Source organism: Raphanus sativus, chromosome 6, assembly GCF_000801105.2.
Source record: "Raphanus sativus cultivar WK10039 chromosome 6, ASM80110v3, whole genome shotgun sequence".
In the NCBI taxonomy this organism is placed as follows: Eukaryota; Viridiplantae; Streptophyta; class Magnoliopsida; order Brassicales; family Brassicaceae; genus Raphanus; species Raphanus sativus.
Window position 1 is genome coordinate 18,095,519 of NC_079516.1, and position 25,476 is coordinate 18,120,994.

General features: G+C 34.4%; 4 protein-coding genes and 1 pseudogene across 4 annotated transcripts; 1 reads left to right on the top strand and 4 right to left on the bottom strand.

The window, feature by feature from the left end:
* Positions 1 to 2,950: 2,950 nt before the first annotated feature.
* On the bottom strand, positions 2,951 to 4,146 carry LOC108810377 (sm-like protein LSM7). The gene is made up of 4 exons (XM_056988237.1): positions 3,858 to 4,146; positions 3,690 to 3,771; positions 3,252 to 3,304; positions 2,951 to 3,173 (listed from the first exon to the last, which is right to left on the bottom strand). Exons 1-4 carry the CDS (start codon positions 3,858 to 3,860, stop codon positions 3,084 to 3,086), a joined length of 228 nt encoding a protein of 75 aa, XP_056844217.1. The 5' UTR covers positions 3,861 to 4,146; the 3' UTR covers positions 2,951 to 3,083.
* Positions 4,147 to 4,260: 114 nt separating this feature from the next.
* On the bottom strand, positions 4,261 to 10,232 carry LOC130495619 (uncharacterized). The gene is made up of 3 exons (XM_056987037.1): positions 9,795 to 10,232; positions 8,172 to 8,786; positions 4,261 to 4,332 (listed from the first exon to the last, which is right to left on the bottom strand). Exons 2-3 carry the CDS (start codon positions 8,784 to 8,786, stop codon positions 4,261 to 4,263), a joined length of 687 nt encoding a protein of 228 aa, XP_056843017.1. The 5' UTR covers positions 9,795 to 10,232.
* A 2,331-nt stretch (positions 10,233 to 12,563) lies between these two features.
* Positions 12,564 to 13,887, top strand: LOC108811291 (putative F-box protein At2g02030; annotated as a pseudogene).
* Positions 13,888 to 15,356: 1,469 nt separating this feature from the next.
* Positions 15,357 to 18,110, bottom strand: LOC108807979 (tetraspanin-13). The gene is made up of 2 exons (XM_018580192.2): positions 15,760 to 18,110; positions 15,357 to 15,644 (listed from the first exon to the last, which is right to left on the bottom strand). Exons 1-2 carry the CDS (start codon positions 16,321 to 16,323, stop codon positions 15,357 to 15,359), a joined length of 852 nt encoding a protein of 283 aa, XP_018435694.1. The 5' UTR covers positions 16,324 to 18,110.
* Positions 18,111 to 18,993: 883 nt separating this feature from the next.
* LOC108811105 (protein GOLVEN 6-like) lies at positions 18,994 to 20,027 on the bottom strand. The gene is made up of 3 exons (XM_018583161.2): positions 19,797 to 20,027; positions 19,632 to 19,689; positions 18,994 to 19,311 (listed from the first exon to the last, which is right to left on the bottom strand). The coding sequence occupies exons 1-3, from the start codon at positions 19,938 to 19,940 to the stop codon at positions 19,178 to 19,180; spliced, it is 336 nt and encodes a 111-aa protein (XP_018438663.1). The 5' UTR covers positions 19,941 to 20,027; the 3' UTR covers positions 18,994 to 19,177.
* Between the last annotated feature and the right edge of the window lie 5,449 nt (positions 20,028 to 25,476).

The following is a 25,476-nucleotide window of genomic DNA, read 5'->3' on the forward strand; positions in this document are numbered from 1 at the left end:
ATCATACAGCTTTCAGACATGGTAAAAGCTATAATTAACCATTGTTAAGTGTTACTAATCCTATATACGATCTGGAAAATAAACAATATCAAAATTTAACCCTCCAATCACAACGAACGGTGTACCCAAGCTTTTGCCATAGATATCTTATCTAGGACAGCTGAATATACTTAAATTATTGGGTTGTAAATTCTCTGTCGATACCTATAAATTATATGCTGGTAGTAATTATTGAAGAGAACAATATACACGAAAGTTTTATTTATATAGTAGCTCCCCGCCCCCCATCATATTATAGCTAGAATTTTATGGTAAAAATGTTATATTAACTAAGAGTAAAAATACAAAATTTAATCGTTTGAAAGGGTATAAACAAATGATTAAATCGATTGTTAAATACTCTCTCCGTTTCAGAAAGATCCATATTTTAGAAAAACAAATTGTTTTAAAAATATACATTTTTACTTTTTAATGTATTATTCAATAAAAACTGTAAATTAAAAAAACATTAATGGTGTTTATTGAATTTTTATTAGCTAAAATGTTTAGAAAATTGTTACAAAAAATAATGCATTTACAATCAAATTTTAATGTATTTACTTAACAAATGTGAAAAATCTGAAATATAGGTATATGACCTTAATTGGTGTATGTAGGATTTTTGATATTCATTTATTCAACAAGATTGTCTTTTCTAGCTTTTTACTTAAGTCTTTACATTTTTTACGCAACAAAAAAAAAGTCATTGAAAAAAGTTTAGTTCTAGTTTTTGCGTTGGAGGAAAAAATGGAGTTTTACATTGGAGATGCTTTTAAGAAATGTTCTTTTTTGTGTGGAATCTTAAGGTTACGAAGTTAGCTGCCTAAACTAGTTTTAACTGATTAGTAAACTTTGAACGTTTTGTATGTATTGAAAGGATAAGTTAGGGGAATTTGTCACTGGATTTATAATATTTAGTTTGTATGTTGTAGTGGTGTGTAATCATTAAGGTGGATGCAGGTTGTGGAGAGGCTACTAGTAAGTGATAATGTATATATTGTCAACCACAAAGATAAGGAATGATATACTGATCTTCACCTTGCAACTAGCAACGGGTCTCTGGAGATCTGTAAGTTGTTGAAGACTCATGGAGCAACGCTAGACATCAATGACAAGGCTTGTACCTGATTTGAAAGGGATACATCTGATGTGGCTAGTAGCTTCAACACGCTCCTTATGAATATGTTTAATTTCTTAAAGTGGATTTCATTGTCATTATGCTCAAATAAATTTCTTTGTTGAAAACAATTTAACATTGTCCTATTATATCATTACAATTATATCATTGCAAGTTCCACTTGATTTGGATTATTTACCAATTTATTCGTTTTGTCTTGAAAAGTAGACCACTCTTGTTGTCTCTTTAAATTTATATTCTTCATTCTACATAGTCCTTTTTATCCATCTCCTTATTGCTTTGATTTTAGACGCCTCGATAATTATTGTTGGATATGTTGCTATATAGATCATAGTTCAACTCTTGTTCTGCTATATTATTTCTTGTTTCTTTATTATCTTTAAGTTCAACATTCAGTTCATATCATTGGTTAATCCATGGACGGAGGGAGCTCTAGATTTACTAACGAGACAGATAAGACAGTAAGCGTTTGCTTATATAATTGTCTCTCTAATTTATCTTCCGCGTTACCTTTTTGTTATGTTATCTTTGCACTAACAGCCTCTTTGCTTAAATTTATATTCTTTATAATCCTTTTTATCCATCTCCTTATTGCTTTGATTTTGGATGCTTAGATAACTATTGTTGGATATGTTGCATTATTATTATTATTATTGTTATTATTATTATTATTATTATAGTTCAACACTTGTTCTGCTATATTATTTTCTTGTTTCTTTATTACCATTAAGTTCAACATTCAGTTCATGTCATTGGTTGATCCATGGACGGAAGGAGCTGTGGATTTTACTAACAAGACAGATAAGACAATTCGTTATAGTAAAGATAAAACAAAAACAAAAAGACTACGTTGTTATTTATAAGACAAGGCTCAGCCGCAAGGACATACCAAAGAAAAAGAATACAAAGAGAGAACAAATAATTACAAAACAGTAAAAAAAAAAAAAAACAAACAACAGTCATCGCTTGTCAAAAACCAAACCTCCCCAAGGTGCATATCGTTTTGTCTCACAAACTGTAGAAGCCTCCAGTTTCAAACTCCAAACTGTAGATTCTGTCTTTTTAACTCACTAGAGTTTTACTGTTTTACTATATGGTTCTCAAAATCAGCATGAGGTGCCAAGTCTCTGTCGCTTACTCAGTGTTATGGTTTTGGGTTTTACACACGCAGGGTCCAAGTAACTCTTGGAACCTCTCCAAGAACAGGACCTACTCATCTTATTTCATGTCTGCACTCACTGTTAGCTGCTCGTTTTGTGACCAGACGATGTGTTTTCAGATTTGCCATGGTGATCATTGGGACAACGTCTACTCATCATCGTCACATCAATCTCCGCAAGACACACAGCCCATAAGAAGCAGCTTCTTTAAGAAAAACATTGCAGAGAACAAGAACTCGTAGACAAGCTTCTCTGATCAGTGGAAGCTCTCATCTAAGCATTTCACAGTCCTTCAAACGGATGAATCTTCTGTATATAACTCAAGCTCTTCATCAGAGAAATACAATGATGCCTGAGGCCAATGAATCCACTCCAAGTAAGGATCCTCTAACGTCTCTGGCAAGCAGAGACCATGGTCTATTAGAATATCAAACACCCCAACCTTTTTCACCAAAAGGTTCCCACCATAACGGTCCGTGGGGGAAGAAGTTAAGAGCGATCTGAAGCCTTTCAATGCTTCAACACTTAAATTTTCAAGTCTCTTTTTCTATATTCAAGTCATGATGTTTTGATATTGGTGGTATATGTCAAGCAGTAACGCAAGAAGAGCCTATGATGTTTAAATAGGTATATTAAAACAAAACTGTTGTCAACATCATAACAGATACTCAGATACACAATGCTCACTAAAGCCCAAAGTTGAACTAATAAAGATAGACAGACATAATCTTTTGGAAAGAAACTCATTAGACAGCCTCTGGTTGACCGAACGGGTTAGCAATTTCTTCAGTTCCATCAGTTGGTGAGACGAGCATCACCGCAGTTCCACTACAAACCTGAAACCATAGACAAGACTTAGTAGATCAGAATCAATGGGGCTTTAACTACAAAACATCATGACAAGTGCTTCATACAACTAAACCAAGAAGTCTCTTCTGGTCAGTAGTCTTCAATGGATCATCATGATCTGGTCAAACATTAAAAAAAAAATATTATAATACAACTCTAGTTTCAACTTGGTTATAATATAGACAAGAGCATAATAGTGTCCCAATTATATCATAGCAAACATAATTAAGAGATAAGAACAAGATCCTCTTTTCTCATCTCACCTATCTAATCAAAATCTCATATGAAGTTAAACATGGGGTCTACATTACATGACATAAAACAAATCATCTCATGTTGTTGCAGTAATTCAAATAAATAAAGATAATGTAAGGAAAGAGATACCTCGAACAGACTCAACCGCCCCATCTAGAACAAGGTTCAGCAAATAATAATGAAACACACACACACACACATGATGAAACAAGCAAGCATCAAAACTCAAAGCTCTGTTCTTTCTTTACCTTGTCTACCACCAGTCAGCTTAACTTGAACACCCTTATCCACAAACTTAGCCAAATCCAACACTGTTTCCTTTCTTCCTGACTGTAAATGAAAAAACAGAGCAAATCAAAACACTTAGCTGAATCATCATAAAAATGAAAACTTTACATCAATGGTTGATTCCTTACCATGTTAGAGCACAGCCCTCGATGAAGTACACTCACCGGGGAGATGAAGATCTCTGAATGTCGGAGCGAAACAGAGAAGACCCAGGCGCTTTATAACTCGTTTAGACTCCGGTTTAAAATCTCTAACCATGGTTTGAAGATTGGTTTCTCAGTTTCAATTTCGGTTCGATATAATATTGCTCAACCGGGTTGGATATCTCCAATTCTCCATGATAATTATTATCAGAAAGTGATTTCACGATCCAGTTTTTTTTTTCATATAAAAATTCGGTTTCCTGGCAAAAATAAATGATTTTAAAAATATATGTGGTTGACAAAATGATTTGTAAAATGTTGTAAATAAAGAAGAGAAGAGAAGAGAAGAGAGGAATTGGTGTGTCTTATTCATTGAGTAATGTATCCTTTATATAGGTATACAATAGCTTGGAGACCAAGTAGAACTTGGTGAGCAAGTAAACTTAGGAATCAAGTAAATCTAGAACATTCCATAATAGACATCACACAATATTCATAACACTTCCCCTTGATGTCCATTATGCGTGTAAGATGCTATCTCGTTAAAAACCGAGATTGTTATCCGTCTAGAGTTTGTAATGCGTTTGGAATACTGCCTCGTTAAAACCTTTCCATGGTAAACCCAAAAACCCAATGTGGTAAAAACGGGAAGCCATGGATAGGAAAAAGAGTACAGCCGCATTACTTCCCCTGAAGTGAACATCACTGAAGGCTTCTCAGTGATCGCATACCAATCTGCTGCATAAGCTTCTTGAGCGTGCATGTTGGTAATGCCTTAGTGAAGAGGTCGGCTGAGTTCTCGCTGGATCTGACTTGGAGTACCTTGACCTCTCCTTCTTTCTGAAGATCGTGGGTGAAGAAGAACTTGGGGAGAACATGCTTAGTCTTGTCACCCTTGATGTAACCATCTTTGAGCTGAGCTATGCAGGCCGCATTGTCTTCGTAAAGAACGGTCGGCTCGTCTTTACCATCCGTGATCCCACATGCTGTCCGAATATGGTGTGTCATGAGTCTCAATCAGACACACTCTCTGCTTGCTTCATGGATCGCCAATATATCCGAGTGATTGGATGATGTGGCTGATATAGTCTGCTTGACTGATCTCCATGAAATGGTCGTGCCTCCATATGTGAAAACATAGCCGGTTTGGGACTTAGCACTGTGTGGATCGGACTGGTAACCTGCATCAACAAAATGCTTTCATGATATTCATGGTCCATTAGGATCATATGGTTTATCTCTCTTAGATAAATTCGACCATGAATGTCTTTGTATGTCCATGATCTGTCCGGATCATGACATCATTCATAATCCATCCGGATTATGTTCTTGTCCACTATATATCTTATTCATATCCTTTGACCAAAACTCTTTATGAATTTTTAGTATATGTCCACGGCCTGTTCATGAAGTGGCTATTGTGTTATAGTTTGAAGTTTAATCAAAACTAAGCCACTTTTTGGTCAATAGGACGTTCCTCTCACTTGGATGGTTTAGGTCGGATTTAAGACCTAGAGGAACTGATCGGAACAAGCTGGACGGGATGGATTGGTCGGGACCAATGATGATTAAGGTCGAACTAGGTCGGACATGATCCTAGTCGGTATGGTTCCCTTTGGTCGTGAATCTGATGGATTCTCAGACCATTTGATCAATCTATTCTTGGTACGTTGGATCATAGATTCCAACATTCATATACGGCTAATGGTCTCTACTATAGATCATCGTAGTCTCTTCATAGCCTTTCCAAGAATCAATCATCTTAATCATCCTTTCTTTAAGTATAAACACAAGGAATATATTGACTACTATATGGACTGATCAGAAACGTTCTTATAGAACTTTCTACTAAGCATCACTTAGTCTTATCATATCGTGTGTACATACACGCATGCAGCTGCATTTCAGTCCATGAACAACGCAGGAACGATGTTGTTCTATGAGAACTTCTTTCTCATCTTTCAAGGTATCTTATATTACCTTTATATCCAGTGAGATATCCAATGTCTACTACATCTTTCTTAGATGTCCAGATTTCGATATTGGGTAGTAGCATTCACCACATTAGGAATTTATTTCCTTGTTCCTTAGTCCCTGTGAGTATCCTTGTGTGATCAAGCCATTCCATTGAATGCTTTATGTAGCAACATGTACGACCACTTGTCTGTACTTTCATGTTCTACTGCTCACGATTTTCTTTTCCTCACAAGACTCATCTGTTCACTGGTTAGATGGCGTCTCACTTATGTATTTGGCCAATACGCCCATCTCATACATTCTTTGGGTTTAACTCCACGTCTCATTCTATGAGTACTCTTACGTGGGTTAGTGATCCTCGCATATCTCTTATGCTCAAGTGCTTTCTCTTTATCATTTATGAGTGTGTGTATGTGTCGACACCTTATATAATGTTCCATCGCGTTCTATCGCGTTCTAGACATGATACAATCGATTGAGATTTTATTATTATCAGGATCATTGAATACTTTGTAGTTTGCAAGGCTACATTGTATGATACCTGTACCTTAGGACCGGCCGGTCTTATCTCATTGTCTAGTATAGTTTCTCTTTCATGAACCCGAATCTATCATTATGAGCACCTTAACTTTTCTATTCGAGGTTCCTTATATATGGAACATACTTGTCTATCTTGTATAGACTTCTACAGCAACTTGATTATGTCTCTACTAGGACATTTATATAGTGGTGCTAAGCTGGTATGACTTAGTCATTCTTTCGGGTCTGTCTGGCTATCATTCTTTCTTTGTTTATGGACGTCCAGTACATATATATCTGGTCCGAGGATCTTTGCCAAGACTTGGATGGTTAAAACCATTCCACTTTCACTTTCTATTTACCAGCTTATAGCTTTCTCCATGATGTTGGATAGTCGGATTCATCTTGTATGTAATCCGTGTACCTTGGCCACAATATGATCACCTTTGTTTGGCTCATGGTCTCACTGAATTTGTGGGAGAAAGATCATGTTCTCTTATCCAACATATATTCCCGATTTTCATCTCATCCTTAGATGAGGTATTCCATCTTAGATGGCACATAGGTATGTGGTGGTTTATTCATAGACTCTTAGGATGGTCTATATCTGGATTATGACCCTTTATCATCTTTAGACGGGAATATCTATGCTCACTTTATATGGCCTGATGTATCTTATCTTTCATACATGTATTCTTGTGGTGTACCCAAGCTTATAGACTTTTGAAGTCTCAACCTTATAGGTTATGCCTTATACGGCCAAGCTATAATGCCTTATGGCCTTCAGCCAGGCTTATCATGTTCGGGTTTAAAGTATGGTCATGGACCACACGGAGTGTTTATTCTCTCCCTCATGAACATGCTATAAAGTACGTTTGTTTGTCCTCACTTAAACGTAATGCTTGGACGGTCAGCATGGTTTTAGACCATGATACACGAATTTGTGGTCTGGTCATGATCACGGGTTTTGTTCTCACTATCCTCGTGATCAGATTATACTTTCGTGTTGCTTGGAACAATGAAGCCTACTGAGTTTCCCTTGTGTACATGTTTCACAACGTGAGATCTTATGGGATAACTCTTTGTGCCTTATTAATCAAGTTCAGACCAGGATGGCTAATCCGGTCATGCCATAAAGTGTATAAATTCGTTGGTGAACCTTACTGGTTACCTAGGCTTTTATGCCTTATCACACTGATCCTTAGCATAGTATTAGATCAGTAGGGAGAATGTAGTCTCGACCTCTTTTATATGTATGCCTTTGGCGATTTTCATTAGCTAAAGGAACATTTCCTTTTTCTTTACTTTGCCCATTGGTTTATTATTGAAACCATTTTGATGTGGCTTGTAATGCCATTTCGACCTTTACTCCCTCCTCGACCATGATTGGATCTACAACCACGGTTATTGTGGTATCCTTGTCCACGGCCAGTGGGGATTTTGGGTCTCTCTCAATGGGTCTTAGGTGATAAATTTCATGCCTCTTAAGGCCATGCCTTAGGCGTGGTGGTCTAGACATACTCTTCTCGAGTTTTCATTCTCATTTGTCAATCAAAAATATTTTTCAAGCAAATCAATCAAGATAAAAGAAAAACTTTTATTAATGCTATGAAATTTGAATGACAAATTATATTTAAAACAAAACACCAAATCATAAGTATGAAATCAGAATGTCAAAAGGCTTAAACAATAGCCGGCCAGTCCATAATAACATCTTGGACGTGGCTCACATTTGGTTCTCTATTCAATGAATAAACCAATCTCATCATCTATATGAGTCCACCCGAATTTTCTTTTCTTAGCTTCTTCAGCATCACCGTATATCATCTCACATTGATACTCGGCACTTATCTCCATAACATAGTCGAGTTTGTCGAGGTTGACTTTCCTTTTCTGCTTCTTTTCCTCAAGAGCTGAAAGGTATGAGAGAAGGTCGTAATAGGTTGTGAAACCTTTAGCCTTCTGTGATAACAACACTTCCTTTGAATGGATCGTGTCACGAGTCTTGCTTAACAAGTCATAGTTTGTTATCACTTCACCACATAGTTTAAGACTATAGGTGATTCTCATAAGATCAAAGTGATAGTCATCCACGGATTCATAATCCTGGAACCTCAGAGCCTTCCATTCTTTCATGGACTCATCTAGTAATGGCTCCAAGAACATGGTGTTCAATCTCGACCAGAGATCGTAAGGATCGTTGATGTAACTGCACTCATCATACAGATCCTTCACGAGATGCTTTCTCATTATCAAAACAGCTCTACGCCTTTCATATGCAAGGGTATCATTTCCGTATTTGATACACTTCCCAAGTCCTTTAGACTTTAAATCAGCTGAAGTGTTCATTGCCCAATCAAGGTAATTGTCTCCATTGAGATCAAGGGCTGGGTAATCCGAGTGATGGAGTCTCGACATCTGAATCATATCAAAATGATTTGTGTTAGTACATACAATTTCTGATGCCATTGGCTATCCAAGAAATAAAAGGCAATCGGCCAGTATGTAAACAATAAAGCCATATGGCTTGTGTGACCAATGTCATTCGGCTATTACATAATTAAATCACATTGCCAGCAAACAAATAAGAGGGGCATACGGCCAGTTTGCATTCTCTTTAGAAATTTACTTTCTCATAACTCATCCATCACTTAATCAACTTATTTGATTTATAAATCCCTTGAAAATAGTGGGATGGAAGAGTGCATGGTTTAGCCATACCATATGGTATGCTACATCGACCCATGCGGTTTAATGGTCTAGTAGTACCATTCGGTACACATCCTCGACCAAATAAAACGGATCGTGATTTAGCTGCACTGTGGTGCGCATCATTCATCACCGGTGATTGTGGATCACCGTGGATCATCGAGGATCACCGTGGATCACCTTGGATCACTGATCATCGTAGATCATCGCGGATCATCATGAATCATAGATCAACGTGGATCATCGTGGATGATCACCGTGAATCACGGGTGAAAAATCTAGTTGCACCTGAGGGTGAACATCATCGACCATTGATTTTATTTTATGGTCTAATCGTACTTAAGAGTACGTATCATCGACCTTTACTTCATATGGTCTAGTCATACCTATTGGTATGCATCATTGACTTAAAAGAAAATCATGGTCTAGCCACACTATGGTGTGCATCATCGACCAAAAGATGTGGAAAACATTAACCTTATGTTTTGTTTGGACATATAGCGTGTCATCCTTAAAGGGGTATCACTTGTTGTCCATTCAAAACAAAAGTCATGTAATCACATGCTTTATATTTTAGGGTTTTGATTTTAAAATAAACAAAAACTAAAATCAACCAAATCAAATCGCAAAATTTTTAAATCGGAATTTAGATGAAGAGAAGTTTGAAATCCGAATTGCTTGAACCACAAGTAAAGATTAGGGTTCTTGAGATCTTACCTTAATCTTTGCCGATCTTTTCTCCTTGGTTCCTCTTTTAGAAACCTTAAATAATCAACAATGAAAGTTTCAAAGTTGGATTAGTATGAGATCTAAGAACAATAGAAATCGAAATTAAGAGAGATAAGGAGTTGGCGGCTATTAGGGTTTTGGATGATCTTTGACGGCGCGGCTTGCACTGGGAGGTGACGGCGCGTCTGGAGTCGGATTGATGCGTGGTCTGCGGCGCTGGATTCGTCTCGTCAAGAGCTTCAATTTGATATATTACTCGCCGTCTGGATCCTTACGGTTAGGGAGATATGACGGTTTAAAGTTGCGGCTGAAATTAGGGATTTTGTGCTCGCTGGATTTTAGCTAGGGTTTAGAGTCTCGTGCTGATAACGTGTTGTAAATAAAGAAGAGAAGAGAAGAGAAGAGAGGAATTGGTGTGTCTTATTCATTGAGTAATGTATCCTTTATATAGGTATACAATAGCTTGGAGACCAAGTAGAACTTGGTGAGCAAGTAAACTTAGGAATCAAGTAAATCTAGAACATTCCATAATAGACATCACACAATATTCATAACATAAAATATATTTTTAGTCAGTTTATTTTCTTGTTGAGTTTGGTTCGGTTTACCTATACCTTTATGAATTTGAAAACTAGCTATGCGAAATGTTCATTTTTTTGGTTTGTACGGATTGAGTAACTTTAGTTCTTTTTTTTTTTAACGTCTGAGTCGATTATTATCGATTAATTATGCTATTACAATGATGAGAATATTACAAAGATGATACTGTACCACTCTGAACCGTCCTATGAGATCCATGTTCGATGGTACGTCCTGCACCAAGCTAAAGATCTCCTGTAACCTGTTTCTCCATAATCTGTATAATGTGGTATTTTCTGAAGTTTGAACTCCAGACTTCCGGGTGTAGAAGTAATTGAACCCTTAATTAAACCATTGGACCAAAGGGGCTTCCACCTTTAGTTCCTTAAAGTATGTTTTTAATCAGTTTATATCTTTGTTGAGTTTGGTTCAGTTTAACTATAGCTTTATGAATTTGAAAACTAGCTATACGATTTGTTTTTGGTTTGTTTGGATTGAGTATTTTTACTTGAGTCAATTAGCTACATATACTAAAATAGTTTGGAAATTTGCAGCGATGAAAAGAAGTAGGTCATGCAGTGGACTTTGTAGGGTTTGTCTGTGTCAATTACCATGGTGTCCTTCTACTTACTCCATAATTATTTTTTTGATCACATAATACTTGAATTATAAAGAAACCCACATAATATTCCATAATTATCTAAAATCGTTTTTTTGCATTCTCTTTCTTTCTAACATAATCATGACTCCTTTATTTTTTTCATCCACAAAACTGAAAATATTTGTTCCACCGTCATAACCCTGAAAATATTTGTTCCACCATCATAAGCCTCTCCACATCTTGAAGAATCTAATAAAAATAAAAATTACAAACTCCTAAACTCTAAACCCAAATCATAAATTCTAAACCCTAAATCCTAAACCCTAAATTCAAACCCAAATATAAACCCTAAACCCAAATCATAAATTCTAAATCCTAAACCCAAACCAAAATCATAAATTTTAAACCTTAATTTAAGTAAACTTTAAATTTAAATCTAATTTTAAACTAAATTTTAAATTCAAATCTAAATCCCAAATCTAAACCTAGAAAAAGAAAGAGAAAGAGAATCGATATATATATATACATATATGGTATGGTGATTCTTTGGGTTTCAAAAATTGGGTAAGAGATTATTTATGTCATAGGGGTATTAATGTATTAATAAAATATGTACAGTACTAAAAGCCTAGGCTCACCTATGTTGCAAATTTAGCTATTATTCTTGTATATACACTGCAAATACTCTTTTTACTTCCTGGTGGTTTGATTGCCACAATCTCCTTACAATTTCCAATTAGGTTTTTGGTTAATCTTGATTTATATTTTTTTCCCATATTGAATCAAATTTTGATTTTATCAACTATTTAACCGGCCAAAATTCCCTAAAAATTTTCGAATAACAAGAGATTTGAATGGATTTTGAAATTCTTAAATCAATAACAATGATTTCTATTAAGATTTTTGAACTCCAACAACCAATAATAATGAAATCTCAAAATTTTTAAAATTCATGAGAATTCACTTACCAATAACCCTCCCCCCCCATATCAAGTTTTCGTAATGTTTGTTTAAAAAAAATTCTTTAATTTGGTCTTGTTTAGACAATGATTTTATTTTTAAAGTTTGGATCAATTTTTGATTCAATTTTATTTCTATGATGAAACTGCTCAGTTTGGTATTAGAACTCAATGATTCTAAACTCAAAACAAAGTTTAAATTAGTTGTAAATTTTACAGTTGTTTTATACCAAACAAAAAAAGATATTTAAATTATAACCAGGTTTTATTAGTTTTACTCATCTTACTTATTATTAATTTGTTAGATAAAAAACAATGAATAACTACAAACAAATTTTAAACTTTTTACCAATTTAATAGTTTAAAGTCAAGTGTGTAACATATATACACGGGTTATGTTCATAAATATAAATTTTTATGTTAACTAAAAATTATACGAGTACCCTGCCCGGGAAAATCCCTAGTAATACTGAAAGGACAAAAACTAGAATATTCTGTTACAAAAAAAAAAGAAAAAACTATTAAAAATTGAGATCCATTAGGGCTGTGGATTTGGATTGCCGTGTCTATAAATAAGAGCAAGATGATGAGATGAACTGAAGACACAAACGAAGGCAATATAGTAGTACTTGGTCGCTGTCCTGATCAAAAAAGAAAGCAAAAAGTAGAAGACAAATCGTTTATATACCATTGATAGATCGATGGAGGAGCAGCAAGGCCACGAAAAGGATAAAATTGCTTCATCGTTTTCCTCAGAAAGAGGAAGAAGAGAGGTGACTGAGATAATAATCAACGATGATGCGTTGGAAGAGATAATGCTGAGGCTTCCGGTAAAATCCCTTATAAAGTTATAAGTTTCCAAGCCGTGTCTAAACACTGGAGACGTATGATAACGCATAAGTCGTTCAGGGAGAGATACATGTTGCATCAGAAAACCCTAGAACCAAAATTGATCTGTGTCTACAATGATATAGACTGTTATAAGGCAAACTATGCTCTAAAAGAGACGAGGTTGGAGTGGTCTTCGGCATGTCTAGTTGCAGTGGAAGAAGAAGAAGAAGTTTATCATATTAGTAATGATGAACAAGAAGATGTGATGGTTTCCAAGAGTCTAGATGGTCTTTTCTGCTTCTATGGACGTACAAACTTTAAAACCCCAATTAAAGTGATGAACCCATCCACTAGATGGTCCTTCACGCTCCCTCTGGCCAGTATTCAGCTAGTGCATTTAGACAGCAATGTAGAGTTTTCTCTACCGGGATTTGGAAAAGACTATGTCACAGGAGCATACAAACTAGTTTGGTTACATAACATTATAGACAAGAACATCTCATCATGTGAGGTTTTCGATTTTGGAGTCAAGCAATGGAGGCAGGTGATTTCTCCTCAGGGTCATTGGATAGATGACAAACAAGAACCAACTTTTGCAAACGGATGGCTTTATTGGTTCACCCATGAAAAGTCGAAGTTGATTGCTTTTGATCTTCACATTGAGATGTTTCAAGTCGTACCAAACCCAATTATTGAGGCTTCATCGTCATCATCATCTATTACTATGCATATGTGCAGCCTAGACGATGACCGTTGTCTTGTGTGTATTTCAGTGGAGACTGGAGATGGCATGCAACACGTTTGGAGGCTCACTAACCACAACACAGGAGGGGCATTGTTGAAAACGAACAAGGTCTTCTCCTTTGACTTGAACAAGATTACCTCCAATTGGTTTGAAGAAACTCATTGTAGATCTTCGCTCCTCGGCCTTAGGGCAGTTTCGAAGAAAGGCAACAAGGTGATGCTCGCAAAATACGGTTCCGAAAAGCTCCTTCTATATCAACCTCTAACCCCTAATTCCATTATGAATCGCATCTTTTCTTATTCTCCTTCTCGTCCAAGTGACAGTGTATTTGTTCATTATTACCCAAGTTTAGCATGTCTCTTATGAATTAATTTAATTTCTTAAAGTGGATTTCATTGTCTGCTCAGATAAATCTCTCTGTTGAAATTTATTTAACATTGTCTCATTATATCATTGCATTGCAAGTTCCACTTGATATTGATTATTGATCAATCTATTCGTTTGTCCTGCAAAGTAGACCACTCTTGTTGCCTCTTTGCTTAAATTTATATTCTTTATTCTATATAATAATTCTTTTTATTCATTTCCTTATTGCTTTGATTTTAGATGCTTCGATAATTATTTTTTTTTTGCTAAATTTAAATTTTATTTTATTAATTTTTTATAGTTCTGCATTTATAAACGTGAATGGACACTAATTGCAGTTATATTAGCATTTTAAATAGTCTGCATTTTATCTGCATTTTATCTGCATTAATTCCTGCTTCGATAATTATTATTAGATATGTTGCATTATCATTATTACTATTATTATATACGTAGTTCATAGTTCAACTCTTGTTCTAGCTGCTAAATTATTTTTTCTTGTTTCATTATTACCATTGATCCATGGACAGAAGGAGCTGTGAATTTTACTAACGAGACAGATAAGACAATTAGTTATAGTAACGCTAAAACGAAAAGAAGTAAGACTAATAGTACGTTCTTATTTATAAGACAAGGCCCAGCCACAAGGACATACTAAAGCAAAAAAAAAAATACAAAAAGAGAACAAATAATTACAGAACAGTAAAAACAAACAGTCATCGCTTGTCAAAAGCCAAACCTCCCAAAGGTGCATATCGTTTTTACTACAAGAAGCTTCTGTTGATGTAAAGATGTCCGCTCTGAAGTAGTCGTTGATATAGTTGCTTAAACAGACATCATGATGAGTGGTGAAAACCATGTGGAATCAAGATTCTGAGCTGGAGTCGTGTAGACTTGGAGAGCAAGAAAGTATCTTGGAGAAAAGACAAAGAAAAATAAACTTGGGGAACAAGTTTATGACTTAAAGGAAGATGACTAAATGCATTTTAAGAAAAAAAAAGTTGCATTTATTGAGAATCGGGGTTCAAAATTGTTGTTAGTCTAATGGTTTGTTATGCACTAGCACTATGTGAGAATCGGGGTTCAAATTCTGTTATGTGCAATATTCCTTCATTAATTTTTTTCAGCCATTTTTTGTCTTTAGCTTGTGGCCTTAAATTTTTCTAAAAAACTTGAATAATATTGGTTACTTCGATCAAATTCAATTATTTTGGTTAATCTGTTTAAATTTAGGATCATTTTTTTAATAAGTAACTGCGAACCTAATATAAATATTTGCAAAAGTTTCGAACTGAACCAATTATAAACCGAAAGTTTTGTCAAATCCGCATGGCTAATGAAAACTACAACAGGCTATTTTCTCTTGCATAGTGGTAAAGAATCTAGGTTGAATAAAATTCACGAGGTAAATTAGAAGAAGAAAAAGAAGAGAAAGTTATATTTATACATACATAAGTTACAAATTCTAGCTAATTCGCAGTTTCTCGAAGGATTCTTAACCAAGCAAACCAACCAACAGTGCCAATGGAAAGACTAAAAAAGATATGAAGGATGTTAAATGTTAGTGAAAATGAAGTATGATGTAAATCTGCAATAGTCACCGCTTTACATGAATCGCAATCGAAACATAATGTGTTTGCCGAGTTGTTCCATGTCCTGCAATCATCTTCTACATTGTTATAATATCTTGAAATCGTCCAAATATTTGGTTTGACGTAAGTTAATCCACATGAAAGTGGTGGTTTGCAGCAACCCGACTGTTAAAATAAAGAATACAAAGTATATTAGAATGAAATAAAAACTATACTATAAACATATGTATGTCTTTGTGGTATAAATATTTTGATCCTAGGTGCGTACGTATTTAGTTACCTGTATAGGAGTTAAATTCTTCTGTTTAAACTCAGACGCCGACATGTTTTGGTTAGAGAATATATTGTTACAAACATTTCCCTTAACAAGACATCTTCTAGTACGATACCATTCATCGTTTTTGATGACCAATCTCCGAACCCATCCCGAGTAATCATCTAACCTAAATTCATTTATCTTCGTCCCAGGGAACAACCTAGGATTGGTCTCGTTATTGAGACGGTAAACGAAAACGGCTTTAGCCACGACCACGAACATCCACAAGAAGAAGATGAAGAAGTGGATACGGAAGAGACAATCGGATTTGTAGTAAGCGGCGTAGAATCCAGCGAGAGTCATGGAGAGCAATGAGAAGCTCACGAAGATTCCGAGAGTTGTCACGAACCGGTTACATTCATCCGTCTTGTAATGTAATGTTGAGACGGTTACGAACCAGAAAGCGGATGTGGCTAGGAAAATCGAGTTTGCGATCAAGAAAGTTGTGTTGAATGGAAATGAGATGTTCTTGAAACATGATAATGTCGAAGGCTTTTCTTCGTTTTGTTCTTCTTTATCTTTCGCCATTATGTGGTGTTATTGTTGGGGAAAAAAGTGGAGAGACAGGGTTGAAGTCAATTAATTACGGAGTAGATTAAATAAAGAATGATGGAAGAGTTCGATATTGGTGAATTGCACAAGATAAGTTAGGTTTTGTAGCTTTTAATCTTAAAAACACATGAAAACAGAAAGAAAAAAACTAACATAGAGTTTTTCTGTTTTCTGATTTGTTTGTGTTTGTTGTTGACAGGTTTTGGTCAAATGGTCCATGAAATTTTCTAACATCTAATAAAACAACCAAACTGTTTTCTATATTTATCGCGTAAAATTTCATCCCGATTTATCACAGTGGCTACAACTAGAGTATCATAATAGTTTTTTTTTTAACGCTGATTTATTATGACATTGCAATTATGAGAAAGATTACAAAAACGATTCGACAACCGACAAACTATCTGCCTTATGAAATGTACGCCTTTTTTCTGTTGTCTGCATTAATAAACTGTTCTCTCCGGGACTTGAAACCTGGATTTCTTAAAATATGCAAGAAATTGCATAGTCTAGGGTTCGAACCCCAGACCTGGGTGTAGAAGCCTTTAAATCTTAACCACTAGGTTACGGTGCTTCCACGGTATCATAATAGTTTAGAATGTTTTTTTATTTTATTTTATTTCATCAGTTCCATCAATTTTACAAAATGCTCTTTCCATCAATTTTACGAAAAAAAAAACAGAAGAAACTATTCCACTACAAATTTGAAAAATGTTGAGTTATTCCATTTTTTCTATATTTCATTCATCTTATTCTATTTTTATCCCATTAATTTCATTATAGATTTAGCATGCACAGCCAGTATTTACTATAATAAACGAACAATGTAGAAAAACTGGCTGAGACATTAAATCTTGTACATGTTTATGGTCTAGATGGATTACAGGAAGCAAACATACCAATATACAAAACATATATGTGAACAATAAAAAACATATATGTGAACAATAAAAAAAAAAAAAAAAAAAAAAAACGATGAAAAATTTTAAGGTCATAAGATCGGGTACCATAAGGCGTGGAAGTAAGATTGTTTAGAAACTAAAACAAGTAGAAGGATTAGCATAAACAACACTCCCCAGGGAAAGTGGCCTCCTCCGAAAAGAGACGCGGCATGGTTTCCTCTGACGTAGTAAGAGGAGCTGAAGAGAGCTCGATGAACGAATTGTAGAGAGACCAACAAAAAGACAAAGAGAATCGGGAGGAACAGTAAGACGAGTTTGAGATTTGTGGTGGTTTTCTCAACCTCGTACCTGTAACGTGGGTAGGAAGATAGAAAGAGGAGTAGAGATATGATGGCAAAGAGAGTTAGTAGTTTAAGTGGAGGTGTTGATGACGTCATCCTCACTCCGATGCACCTCCTCTTCTTTCCTTAACATACCAATTCATTTACCTTTCTTTCAATGCCTACTTTGAAATGCATTGGAAGACTACACACGCAGAGCATCAAGATATATATACAGAGACAGAAAAAAAAAAAAGAGAGAAACCAAGATTTTTATACAATATATATATGCTCTTCTAAATTGTTCCATATTGTTGACAAAGTGTAGTGTTATTTCTAATTTGAAAACGAATATGTAATTAATTAAATTTTATTCATATTTCTAGTACAACCGCATAAGTTCTCTAGGAAACATTAAGCCGTCCAACACTCAATACCAATCTTTTTCTTTATTCTAGATTACAAGGTCTTTGTTACCTTCCTCTGTCCACCTCCTTTCGAAAGTTCTATTATAATCTAGCCAATACTTTAGTACTTTTTAGCTAATTGGGATTATATTTTGGCTATAACTAAAATGAATTAAGAAAGGTAAACCGTACCTAATAAATCGTTGAAATTTTTTTCACCCGTTGTATTTGAGATATAGAAGAAACCAAAGGAATAAATTCCTTTTGGAAAAACGACCGAATTGCTATTACTTTACAACCTGCTTTAAAAAAGATACACAAATGGGTATCACGTCCACAAGAATATATACACCTGCATGCTTGCAAATGGAAAAAAAAAAGAGGCATCGAAGAAAAAGGGAACCTAGTGGAGGAACTTGTTGAACTAATAAGACAGTGACACATGGAAGAAGCATCTCGTTGCAACTTTGTATGAGCAACAAGACAGAATATATATGGTGTCCTCCGGAAAAGATAGTACGTACTACCTAGGCAACAAATACCAACGACGGTTTGACATACATGAATGTGTGTGTGAATCAGTTCTCGGTTTTTCTTGTCCTCATAGGATACATATAAGGAATTAACAGCCTATAGTTTGTTTTGTTATCGGTTGCTGAAAGGCTCTGAATAAAGAAATCAAATCAAATAAAGTGAAGCGGATCAAGCGGATCAAATTAAACAAGAGTTAGCGAATCAAATAGTATAAGCGTGGATCTAACGGATCTAACGATTAAAAACAACATATGTTTCAACGATGAAAAAAGATAAAAATGGTTCAAAGTAAGGTATTAATTTAAAATAATCTCTTAAAATATTATAATACTATTTATTTTCAAAATTACAAAGAGTCGTTTTAAAAATAATTTATGAGTGAAAATATAAAAGTTGGTGTGAATTTGATTTTAAATTTAATGTATCTGATTTTGTATGATTTGCTCAATGTTTGTCGGCCATTATCATTAATTTAAACTATATTATAAAAAGAATTAACACGAACATATTCCGCGCGCTAATTACAGTTGTATAGCCAAAACTTGTTACTCAATGTTTCCAAAGAAACTAACTACGTTATACCAACCACTTATTCCTAACTGATCTTAATTAATTGATTAACCTATAGCTAAAATTAATTGTTCTATTAAAATAAAAATTGCATTTTTCATGGACTCCGAGGCATATTGTTGTGAACTGGTCGTCTTCTTCTAAACTTTGGATAATCCATCGATAGATACTTCGATAGAGCATTCTCCTCTTCTTTTTCACTTAATCTCTTCTCTTCATTCTTAGATTTTCCTGAGAATAAAATATACAAGATTTAATACAAATTCTTAGTTTGGAAATTTCAAAGAGATGACGAATAATTGTGCGTTTTTCTTTTATAATTAAATTTAGATGCTCCTGCAAATTATTGATTTGTATATCTCTGCAACTAAAATCGAAAGCTGGAAAAGTATTATAACTTAACATTTTCTACTGACATGGTCAAAGATTCACATGTTTGACTATAGAACTGTGCCTATGAGTTCTGCTACTTATTAACCATTTCTTTATAAGAAAAGAAATGTCTGACTAATTTATTTATCTAAGTTTTCATTTCCTAATGATTGACTTACCAGAAGAAGTGACCGAAAGTTGCTCACTTGAACCTTCATGAGCACCTGATGTCATCACCTGTTATTTTGCAAATGAAATGAAGGATATTATGAGATTTCAAAACTTTCCATATAACTTAATCTGAAAGATTTAGGAGATAATAAATAGATGTACCAATCTCTTACATTATCATGTTCACTAGAGATGATCATGAGTTTCCGTGGCGCCATTTTACTCATAATATTTTCGGTTACACCTGCTGAAGTTGAAGTAATAAGGAATAAAAAGGTCAATGCACAAAGCAAGAAGGTGACTCTAATTAGCTTCATTGTCTTCAAGTGATTTTAGTTACGAGAACTTTTATTTGGGTGATATCTTTCTTTTTCTTCTTCTGCTCTTGTTTTATATCAACCAAAAGGAACTTACACACACATATATATATGTATAAGTATAATATTAATATATGTAGGTGAGAAAGAAAGTTCACGAAAGACAAGCGAGAGTTCCAATAAAAGTTAAACAAACTATTTTAAAAAGCATACTGTATAAGTTTATTATGTCAAGGTTTAAAAAGGTTAAATAAACTATTTTAAAAAGCATAGTGTATAAGTTTATTATGTCAAGGTTTGAAAAGTGGTTCACGCCACTGAGGCTCGTTCTCGGGGTTGTCTGTCTTGGGACAAACACAAGTTTGGCCTCACACTTCATCGAACCCAATTTGTCGAGTCTTTGCCTTTCTGTCCTTTTTTGTCTCTCTTCTCTGGTTGTATCCCATATCTAATTATCTAACATTATCCATTCACATTTCAAGTGTATTATCATATTACAATATATATACATACATATATATATGTGTGTCTATAAAAAGCAAATAGTGAGTTATCGTTGAGAACCCTTCATTGTTCATGTAAAGAAAATTATCTTCATGTATTCAATATGTCAACGCTCAGACGACGAGCACATCCTATTAAACTGCTAGATAACCATCGCAATCATTTTTGTTAGGATATATACCAAATTACCAATAAAAGTTAGAAGAAACATATGGTTTGAATCGTTAGATCATGAAACTTTTTTTTTTTTGAGAAACTTAACAATATAAAATCAATGTTACAAAGTGTATACATTGTTTATACAGGTGTATAAGTTGTTTGAAAAACATGTTTATACAAATTAGTTTAGGCTTCAAAAGTTAAAATATGTAAATCATATCTATGGTTTATACTTGATTTTATTTATGCGTGCTTCTCTTTGAGAATTGGTATAAACAAAGTTGTTGAGAGTATCACATCGTATTTGCGTAAAGCCTTTGCTCTTTCTCACACATTCACACGCCTAAGTCATTTACTTAAAAGCTCGACCCAAATGAGTGAAGATGAGGCCATCACTTTCTAGCATCTCCAACCCATTGCTATTTTCATTTCTATAATAGCATTTAGAGGTGAAATTGCTTTAAACCACCTCTATTTCTTCCTCTATAATAGAGATCTCTATTTTTTTCCTCTATTTATAGAGGAAGAAATAGCATTTCTCTATTTTTTACTCTATAAAATAGAGATTGCTATTATAGAGAAATACTTTGGAGCATATCTCACTTCTATTATATAGTTCTTCTATTTTAAAGGTGAAAATAGCAAAATACATTGGAGATGGTCTTACAACACTTTTGATAGTATCATTCATCTTATCACGTTTTGAAAGCGTTCCAACTCAAAAACTAGTCAATAACAATAAATACAATGGTAAATCAATTTAGCATTGTCCGTACCGGATCACTTTTTATAATTTGAAAAAGAAAACAAATCAATATCAGATTAGCTCTGATATTTTGGATAGGACTAAAATATGTCATCACTAGAACAGATCACGTAAAACCTGTTAAACTTGTTAATTTGCGTTTTTGATTTTGTGATTAAAAATGAGCTGGCTAGCATGACGAGCAGTGGCGGAACTAGTTAACACCATGTGGGTCAATTGACCCATATCAATTTTGAAAATGAATCAAATTTAGACATAAATTTGTAATATATCTTGCTTAATTGGTTGATCTTCGGTAGTTTGACCCCCTTAATAACTTAGCTAATTTCATATATATAAACTTTTGACCCCATTGATTTGTTTTTCTAGCTCCGCCACTAATGACGAGTCTACCTACAACGTTCAGCTTGTATTTTAATATTAGTGTCAATCTAATATGCATTTTCCATCAAGACACTTCTAGTTATAATCATCATCCTCGTGCACGTATATCATAATATATTCAATAATCTGACCAACGAGAGAAAAACAACTAATTCAAATTCTGTGACATAATTAACCAATAACTCAAATTCAAGCAGATCCCAAGAATACCGTAATGACTATGTCAAGACGATTGTGCTGATCTGATTAAAATTTCGCTCAATAATCATGGAACGTTACAGATTTGTTTGTTGTGGATTAATATTATTTCCAACAGTTATCTATAACAAAATCATTTCCAAACACAAAACGTTAAAACTTGATTAAAAACACTAGAAAATATATTTCATCCATATTTAAAAGACTATTTTTGAACTTTCAACAAATATTAAAAATAGTAAATATTCTTTTATAAACTAGTTTTGATTTTGTAGTTGATTCACTATCATATTTACATTTTAGTTTATATTTTAATTAAGAAATTAAATAAACCTAAGATTTTTTTTTCAAAACAGGGTAAAGCATCATTCGTACATATATAAAATGAATATAACTTAATTATATTTTCAAAACATGAATACAAATCTTAATATATAAAACATTGGTCAACGAAATAGCAACAACAGAGCGAAGACAATGGTCTTGGAATCGCTGAGAATAGAGACATATACATTGGAAGCATGAAGAAAGCAGATTGACCTTAGTCGCTGATACGCTTGACAAAGGCCATTGAAATGTGGAAACCTGGAGACTCTAGAAAAGAACAGATAAACTTCAAAACTGACTGTAATATAACTTTTTTTAGTAACCCAAGCTAAACCAAAATCATGTACATGTCAATGAAAAATTCCCAAGTGTTAACCCAAAATAATACTACCAAAATGCCAATTAGACACACCATTGCACTATAAATCACCAAAAAGTAGAAAAATAATAATATAAATTTCATAAACCTCTCTTCTTCCTTTGTGGTTCAAAGTGAAAAGCTTTTCGAACAAGTTGATCAAGAGAATCTACAGAAGATAAGAATGTCTCTCCAACCTTTTTGTCTTTTGTTGTCCGCTTTTGCCATTCGTACAGGACTACTGTTCCATTCTGACTGCAATCTGCACATTTAAAAAAAAAAAATTCAGATGTCTCTCTTTAATGTCTCACTACTCTTTGTTGTGCTCGCATCAGAACGAACTGATAGGCTTCCAGGAATACAATGTTTCCTGAGTATGTTATATGACCTGAAACTGGTTCCGCTGCAGAGAAACTCGTCTCTCCAAATAGGTCTTGAGAGGTTGTTGTAGAAACAGAGGAAAGCCTCTCCGCTGTTTTCTTTGCCTCCTCTGCTTCTTCAAGCTCTGTTTCTTTAAGCTCTGTTTCGAGAGCTGTGGTTTCTAAGCTTCTCTTCCCCTTATCCTGTAGTCACATACATAACTAATTTAAAAACTTTTAGATTGAAAAACTGAAAATTTATTTCATGGTATTAGATTTAATGCAATTTATATTGCCTGTAGCTGAGGTGGAGATTGTTCTTCATGTCTAACGCTATTGTTGCTATTGTTGCTATTGTTGCTGTTGTTAAGTGGTTTTTGTTCATCTTCTAAAGTTAAAGATTCCTTCAAGACCTTATCCGATGTGGCCACTTCATCTCTTGAAAATTCTGCAACATCTTGGTTTTCCTTGGGATCATTACAAATCTCACAATCATCAAGCTTACAGTTTCTGTCTTCCAGGAACTTTGTTTTTAAAGGATTTGCTTTCACCAAATCCTCTGACTCACACTGGTTTGAGATTGAGTCTGAGTTACACCTCACCGAAATCATGGACCAGCACGCCTTCATGGACACATATATCCTTCCCGACATGATAAGTTGTCTCCTTGTAACAAACTACAATCTCACGCAAGTCAAAGGCCGTAATGTTCTTGTCCACATAAAACACTGGATCAACTTTCTCAAGAGAATCACTTATAGCAGCAATATCATGACTATCCACAAGAATGGTTTTCATCGTTCTCTTTATCCCATTCGTGGCTGCTTCTAGTACCATAGAACAACTCACACACATAGTTATTGTTTTTCGAATCTTCCCACTTCTCTTCAGGGCATTTAGTAGCCTTAGACTCATCCTTGCAAGTCTCTACCGAGTTTCCAACTGTGTGAACATCATCTGAAAATTGAAAACCCACTTGATCTACTTACTGGTTTGCAAACATTCAAAGACCATCAGAAATATCTTAAAGCAAAAAATCAATAACTAAAATATTTGAAAGCTAAATAAAAATTTACCTGCTCTCATCTTTCAGGAGAGTAAAACTTGCATAGTGATAATAATTCTTCAATACCACGAGGGCTATAACTTCAAGCACAAGGAGACAAACCAAGGGTAAAATATATCAAAAACTTTCAAGCAGATTCATAGAAAAGAAACAGAGAACAAAAAATGAAGTTGCATAGGGAAAACAAGTAAAGGAAACTTCATTATAAAGAATAGAATCCGTGAAAGTTAATCTAATCTATCTATCTGTTTCTCCCAAAGTTAGATACAGAAGCAAACTCCATATGACTTAGATACAGGAGTTGTTCAACGAAGCAACGGGACAGGAAGATTGTGACAGAAACAAACCTAGCTTCGGTGGAAAATATTCTATGGATACATAACATAAATATAGTCAGACACTCTTTAAAGGCCAAAACAAATCATCACGAGGTCTAGAACAGAAAATAAACAGCAAAAAGATACAATCAATCACTAGGATGACCACTTTCCAACCTTTTGATAATGTAGAGAAAAAGACATTTAGAAAAAGCTGTAATGCCATAACAATAAGCAAGAAAGTTTCAAATGTTGCTTTGATTGTAATAAGATTTATAGGTCAATTATACTGTTGCATGAGTGTGGCAAAGTATTAACCAAAGAGTGAATAATACCTTATGTTGTCATGGACCTAATGTTTGTTTTTCCTCATTATGAGTATAAAAACATCTAATTTACCTAAAGCTCAAGATATTGGACACGATGGAGGATATGCTTGCACCAGTAAAAAGATTTGAAAATATGAAACTACAAAGGGAGTAATAAAAGAGAAAACAAGGCAAAAAAATTTAGACGGGAACAAAATTTGGAAACAATAATCAGAAATAACGGAATATGAGGGCTCGAATAGTAAGAGTTGGTAAGGAGATCAAGTATGAAGATGGTGCCAAGGTAATCACGACTTTAAAACAGCAACTTGTGCTTGTCCAGAATTGCAATATGTATGTATTTAATTATTCACATGCATATGATCCGAAAAAGATGTCAACAAGTTCCTGAGGAAGTTTTCAAAGAGGGTAAGAGTATGGTGAAGAAGAAAAAAAATAAGTTTTGACATTGTTTATGAAAACTAAACAAAAGAAATTGTTTAGTAAAATTGTTTAGTAGTTCAATTATGATTAAGCCTTCAACAATTGGAAACTATGAGGGTGATGTCAAGGAAACATGCTAATCATCTCTGCTGTGTAGGTATCTCTCTCTTTCGATCTTTTTCTCGTTATTCTTTCTATTGTAATTTTTTTGGTTTTGATATCTCCCTCTCCCTCTCCCTCTCTCCCTCTCTCCCTCTCTCCCTCTCTCTCTCAGAGCCGTGCCTAATTTGTTTCAAAAAAGGCATTTGCCACAGGCCCCTACAAATATATAAGTTTTTAGGGTCCC

Bases quoted from the DNA above. Each gene is read 5' to 3' on its own strand.
- LOC130495619 (XM_056987037.1), bottom strand. From the start codon at position 8,786: ATGTCGAGACTCCATCACTCGGATTACCCAGCCCTTGATCTCAATGGA. The intron at 4,333-8,171 runs GCTAAGAAAAGA...GGAATGTTCTAG, and splicing joins TATACGGTGATGCTGAAGAA to ATTTACTTGATTCCTAAGTT.
- LOC108811105 (XM_018583161.2), bottom strand. From the start codon at position 19,940: ATGAAGCTAATTAGAGTCACCTTCTTGCTTTGTGCATTGACCTTTTTA. The intron at 19,690-19,796 runs GTAAGAGATTGG...GCAAAATAACAG, and splicing joins TCTCTAGTGAACATGATAAT to GTGATGACATCAGGTGCTCA. The intron at 19,312-19,631 runs GTAAGTCAATCA...TTTTATTCTCAG, and splicing joins ACTTTCGGTCACTTCTTCTG to GAAAATCTAAGAATGAAGAG.
- LOC108810377 (XM_056988237.1), bottom strand. The intron at 3,305-3,689 runs GTAAAGAAAGAA...ATGTTTGACCAG, and splicing joins GCTGACTGGTGGTAGACAAG to ATCATGATGATCCATTGAAG. The intron at 3,174-3,251 runs GTATGAAGCACT...CTATGGTTTCAG, and splicing joins AGAGACTTCTTGGTTTAGTT to GTTTGTAGTGGAACTGCGGT.
- LOC108807979 (XM_018580192.2), bottom strand. From the start codon at position 16,323: ATGGCGAAAGATAAAGAAGAACAAAACGAAGAAAAGCCTTCGACATTA. The intron at 15,645-15,759 runs GTAACTAAATAC...TTATTTTAACAG, and splicing joins AGAATTTAACTCCTATACAG to TCGGGTTGCTGCAAACCACC.